At 42.1% G+C, this 6,215-nt stretch overlaps 1 protein-coding gene across 3 annotated transcripts in view; it reads left to right on the top strand.

The window, feature by feature from the left end:
- The first annotated feature begins 1,348 nt into the window (after positions 1-1,348).
- Positions 1,349-6,215, top strand: part of gnas (GNAS complex locus) — a 29,181-nt gene continuing 24,314 nt past the window's right edge. Inside the window, exons 1-3 of one of the 3 annotated variants that reach the window (XM_075476368.1) lie at positions 1,349-1,545; positions 1,855-2,774; positions 2,955-3,093. In XM_075476368.1, the coding sequence (XP_075332483.1) occupies positions 2,955-3,093 (139 nt within the window). In that variant the 5' untranslated portion in view covers positions 1,349-1,545; positions 1,855-2,774. Of the gene's footprint in view, positions 1,594-1,854; positions 3,094-6,215 lie in introns of all 3 variants that reach the window. The other 2 variants (XM_075476365.1, XM_075476366.1) reach the window with 2 other exon arrangements.

Below are 6,215 nucleotides of genomic sequence, written 5' to 3'. Positions count from 1 at the left end.
CTTGGCATACGCTGAATACGCTAGAGGTACGATATAGGTACGTTACTGATAGGTCGAGAACGCTGGACATAAATTGCCATATGTTGGCATGAAGGTGTAACGTACAGCTAGCGTATTTATAGCCTCCGCCCGTCTGCCGCCTCCATCTCCGCCAAACGGGCGGAGATGGAGGCGGCAACTGACATATCTGAGGCAACCGACGATTCACGGGAGCGGTCAGGAGGAGGAGTTGGGAATCTTGATCGCTCAGAAGCATGTAACTCATCAGCCGCAGGTGCATCAGGCATTTCAGCAGGTGTGGGTGAGAATGATTCTTGTGTTTTTTTGCCTTTTCCTCAGCCCAGGGCCCGGGAAAACGACGATTGCTTCTTGGGAGGCATGATCGAGATGAATGTCTCGAGAGATGTTGATAGCGCGTCGTCTACTGCAATAATGGAGCAATGTGGAAAGGCTGCTGATATAGGCGCGCTGAAATGTACGCTGGGCATGCGCAGTTCATATGCTACTCATACACTAGTCATACGCAGAGTACGCTGGTTATATGTTGTTCATACGCTGACATACGCTGTCAATACACTGACCATAAGCTACTCATACGCTACTCATAGGTTCAATACGGTAAGTATACGCACAATTCTTTATTATCAAGGACTTTTCGTGCGTATGAAAATTATATTATTAATTTTCATACGCTTCTCTCATATGTAACAGTGTGACAGGGCCATAAGTGAATTACTTCAATCTGCTCTTCCGTTTAAAGGGATGTTTACATCTTCTGTCTTCCAGAAGATGTGAGACAGGCCTCAACTCGGACAATGTTTAAATCCAGGCTGAAAACAGTTCTATTTAGCTGTGCATATGACACCTGAAAGTATTTTATCTGCACTCTTCATTTTTAAATGAATTAATTAATGATTATTTTGAATGGGTTTTTAAATTCTTTTTTTAATTTTTATTATTATTATTTTTAATTTTAATTTTTTTTATTTATTTTTAATGATTTTATGTAGCTGTGAAGCACTTTGAATTGCCTTGTGTACGAATTGTGCTCTATAAATAAAATTGCCTTGCATGATAATCCAGTATAGCACATTTTTCCTGATAAAGTTTTGAATTTTTAACAAAGTTTTCACCGTGTTCTTTTGAAAGCTTTGCAACTCTTCCACCGCCCTCTTTACAAAAAGCTCCCTGAGCCCCTGACCCGTGCTGTGCACGACTCCCACCCTCCTGCGGTCTTTTTCTTCGAAGAGGGCGCCGTTTTCTGCGCACAGCGCGCCGCTGACGCAGCTCCGTGCCACGGCCACGTGACTCAGCGCAGCGGCCTCTCCTCTCCTCCTCTCTCGGTCCTTCCTTCCCAGGGTTCAATGAGCGCTGTGTGGCCCCACCCCGTGTCTCTTCAGTGCTGTCTATCTCCTCAATGTAGGCTACTATTCTCGGAGGTGGAGAAAGCGGCAGAGAAAGGGAGAAAATAATAACCTCCAAGATTTGGTTATTGCTGTCTTTCACCTTCCTCGAGCAGCGGCCAGGAGAGGAGCGGCCTTCACGGTGGGAATGTGCTGCTACAACAACCCCGCGTCCTATTTTTTTCTGAATGTAAATGCACATGTAGTGTCAAGCCTGTAGCCTGTTTACCCACCTCGGATTCAAGGGGAATATATAATAATGTTTGTTTGTATGACAGACTGTAGGTGTGTAAACATATATAGGCCGTGTGTATAGGCTGTAAAAACTGAGCCTGACAGCGGGGGTTGATTTTTCATCTGCAAGAAACGTGGATACATTTTGTGGGATTCTTACGTCTTGGTCACGTTCTCTTTTTCTTTTGTCATTTTTTATTTTATTTTCTATAAATAGATTTTTCTCCCGTGAAAGGATTCCTCGCAGCCGAGCCTGGGGATTGAGAGAAAAAGAGACTATCGGTGCGCAGTTTTTGAAGGCTTGTTGGTGATGTGAGGGGCTGATAACACATTTCAGCAACAAAAGCGAGGGGCAGGGAGAGAAGGCCCTTTGGAGGAGAAAACACAGCAAGGAACTGCCATCACAAATAAGGAGGACAAATTGGGGGATACTGCCTCGTTTCAGACTTGGAGGTGGTTGGTGATCCAGACGGAAAGACAGCCGCAGTGAGTTTGGAGCTGTCTTGGCCTGATTTGATGCAGAGAATAAAGAGGAGCCGGATGACGACGGAAGCAAGGGGAATATCACACATGTAGCTCGTTTGGCTGTAAATAATATTTCCCTTCCTGTTGTCCTGCTGGTTCCCCGACGAAGACAGCCGTCGGGGAGACAGATAGATAGATAGCTCGTATAAGTATACACCTTCGGAAATGTTTGTTATGAAAGGCGACGTGGAGACGAGCCGAGCCACAGCACGGGCGAGCTTTGCGGACACGCCGAGTTCGGCTCCTTGTCACGGGCAGCAGTGAGACGCAAGACCCGGGCTTTCGGAGATGCAAATTAGGCTGTTTGTGCTGCCTCCGTTTGAGGTGAAATCCTGCCTTTTGATATCGTAACAAACGTTGTGGATTATAATTGTTTTACCCAGTTGACGGGAGGGGAAGAGTTTGAAAACACAAAACAAACGCTATTCTGCATGTGAAGGAGGAAAAAGCCCGAGCAGGATTCAGCAAACTGAGAAGGCGGCCTCCGTGTCGTCAGCAACAGTATCCTGCCCTTTTTCTGACAGCAAAATACGCTTTATGGACACATAATATCTACAGATCGGCACCACGGATAGTTTTTCAAGCAGGCCAGGATCGTTTTACGGTGTAAATGTGGGTAACATTGTCGCCAAATCCGAGGGTTAAACGAAGGATCTAGACTAGTTTATTTTTATTTATTTATTTTTCTTTCTACATATCCCCACTCACCCCCCACCCCCCTTCCACTACTTCTTCCTCCACCTCCTCTTCCTCCTTCCCTGGACCCCCTTTTTTCTTTTTTCTTGCGGGAAGATGGGTTGTTTGGGCAACAGCAAGACCGAAGACCAGAGAAATGAGGAGAAGGCACAAAGAGAAGCAAACAAAAAGATAGAGAAGCAGCTCCAGAAAGACAAACAGATATACAGAGCAACACACAGACTACTACTTTTAGGTGAGTTTGGCTTCTTTCTTCTTCTCTCTTCTGGACTTGCTGTTTTACAGACAAGGCCTCTCGGTTTGCACAGTTGACTCTGCTTCCTCCCTGCATAACCTTCTGGGATGTTGTTTTGGGAAACATTGTCAACAGTGTGACTGCCATTGCATAAGGCTAAAAATGCAGCACTGTGCTGGGCTTTCAGCATGTTGCTGTCAGATTAATAGTCTGCAACTGTCAACACTGAAACATGGGGGACTCCATTGGTTGATTACCATAGGATAACCAGCCACTGACATGAATCAAAACGGGCTTTATTGACCTGTCCAAATCATTTATGGATTAATTGTAACAGAGCATGTGCTCCTGCAACAGCACAGCACAAATAACGTGCTCAATTAACCCTTATCCTGCATTAGGCCTGAAAAGTTTGCTAAACAAACAATATTTGAACATTTCTTGCCAGCTTATGGGTGTGTAGCTCAAAGGGTGTCATTAGATGTAATGTGACTGAAACATGAACAATGAATCTTAGTTAATGGAGAAACTAATGTGCAATATGTGGCCGTGTGTAAGAGTGGTGGTGGGCTGAGTCTCTGATGTTACATAAGAGACAAATAAGAGCTCCTAACTCCCCTTTTCCCTCAATGCATGCCCGTTTACAGGTTTATCAGTATTAAGAGATTGTGGTGTTCTTTGTAAAAATCATAACATCTGATGGATCTAGTGCTGTTGAGGGTGCAGAGTTTACGACAAGCCGGTATTTATGTTGGGGAGGAAGTCGTGGTGACTCAAGGAAAGCAGGACAAGAGCCACATGAAAACCGAAACAAAGATATGTGCCATAAAGTTGACTCCCCTTTATTATATAATATTCTGTTTGTAGAACTGCAGGCGGTTTTTCTGTCTGCATATTTCTGGAAGATATTTTTAATGTATGAACATTACAGGGTCACTCGCGATTTCAGTCGAGAGCAGCTGGCAAAAGTATGCTCGACTTTGTGTTGAGAATCAATGTCTCTATCATAACAAAGCTGACAGGTGACAAGTTTCAGTGGCCACCAGAAACCAAAACATGGACCTTTTTTTTCTTTTGTCTTTTTTTTTTTTACATTTGTCATGTCAGTCTTTGTAGTAAGTTTGGTCTGCAAACAAATGCCTATCAATTATTTAACAGAGCCAAACTCATGGCATGCCTGTGCACAAAGTTTAAATATGCTCATCACTGATTTATGCTGCTTCATCTGATTGGAGTTTACGATTCTTAATTCGCCACTAGATTAGATTGTCACTTTAACTGGATTAACCATCATCGCATTAAACTGTTAATAGGATTTTGGCCCATGTTAGCAGGGTGTGTTTCACGGATTATTGAAACAATATGTAGTCCACTGATGGGTAACGGATCAACTAAAACTAGACGCTCAATTGCAAAGACAGCATTTTTCCAATCCAAACTGATGTCTTGTGTGCCATCGTATGAAAGTAAAGCAACTTTATCGACATCTGCCATGGAGGATAAATTGTGTATCCCATAAACTTGAAATTTTTTTTAACAGAATCTTTCCTACATTGTTGACAACTTCCCAGATGTTGCAACAGGGCAGGAGATTTCATTTGCTGTTCATAATTGAGGGAACTTGAACACAACTTTTGCATTTAAGTGCAATATCACCGGAGTATCTGTAATTTCAAAGTATAGTCCTGTGTGCACAAAGCTCTGCAAATGTTTGTTGGCTGCTGACAGTTATCTCTCATCAAGGAGCAATAAATCAAACCAGTAGTTTTGCATTCTTCCTCTGCGTAGAGTTCATGATTTATACCTAACTGGTTGTGAACGCACTGAACATTTTACATTGTCGCATCAGGGAATTTTCATTAATGTCGCTGATTCTTCAGAGCTGACATAGTCTACCAGCAGGCCGAACGGGTCTCAATTCTCTACCTGCTACCTCTGTGTCTCATCTAACGAGGTTTACGAACAGGTTAGATGTTTTTGTTTACGGTGTCTTTAAAAGGTAATGTTACAAGTTCATGGATTGTATGCTGAGCCACCAAAATGCCCAAGTTCCGGACTCTTCTGTGACCGCAAATGCATCTCAAGAATGTGAAAGACTTGCTTAATTTTCCCAATTTAAAATGTTGCTGAATTTTTCTTTAGTATAGCACCGTAAGAAGTTCATTCTGCCTTTTATGGACAGGTTTTGTATGCTTAGAGATAGAGTTGGATATAGCTGCAAATTTTGACTGTCATTTTGAGGATCTATTCTCATTATCTTTACTTTAGAGAAACTCTGTATTGGCTTAAATGGCCCGTGAGGATTGATATATGTGTTTAAATGGTGCTTTTATAAGCTTACATTTGGACTCAGAAGATTACGACTCAGTGTTTGACTTTATGTAGAAAATATTTGGATCCCTTGTGCTAGAAATTCTTTTTTTTTTTTTTTTTAAATGTTATTAATTTAAGTCAATAATTCCATAGCTTCACTTCAGATGTGAAGCTTGAAATAAGATGGAAAATAAGAGATGGTTGACTTAAAAAAAAATAAAATAATAATAAGAAATACATTTTTTTTTCAAAAAGGCGTTCTAAAGACGTTTGGGTAGTGCTATAGAGCTGCAACTAAAAAAAAAAACTCAACTTTAAGTTGCTCCGTCTTCTCATAGTTGTGCATACAACAGGTTTGACATTGCAGAGCAAGAGCTGTGAGATTGATTCTTACAGCAGAAACACGTATGTAGGGACCTGCAGCTTGCAGCCAACTACCTAGCAAGGCCACATGCCGCCAGTTTCAGTTTGTTGGCAAACAAATGCAGTGGGCAGTACTGGGCAGCAAAGTCTGGGCGTTTAAAGTAAAGCGACAATTTTTTGAGAAATAATGCCCAGATTAGTTTTTATAATACTCACTTATGCATTTATTTTCTAATACTTTAGTGAACAAAATCGATTCAGTATTCACGTGACCACCCTTAAAACAGTAACAGCAGCTTTTAACACTACGTGGCAGATTGGTGGTTCAGGATCTTGAAGAACTTGCCCCAGTTCTTCTGTGGCTTTTAAGCTGTCCAGAGACCGGGCACAATTGTAAAATCAGGGCTAAATGGGAGTTAACTTTATTGAAGGACTCCTTGTTCTTC

The sequence above is a fragment of the Odontesthes bonariensis genome, chromosome 10 (genome assembly GCF_027942865.1).
Source record: "Odontesthes bonariensis isolate fOdoBon6 chromosome 10, fOdoBon6.hap1, whole genome shotgun sequence".
NCBI classification, from domain to species: Eukaryota; Metazoa; Chordata; class Actinopteri; order Atheriniformes; family Atherinopsidae; genus Odontesthes; species Odontesthes bonariensis.
The sequence above is the reverse complement of the archived record's forward strand: the minus strand, read 5'-3'. Positions and strand labels throughout refer to the sequence as shown.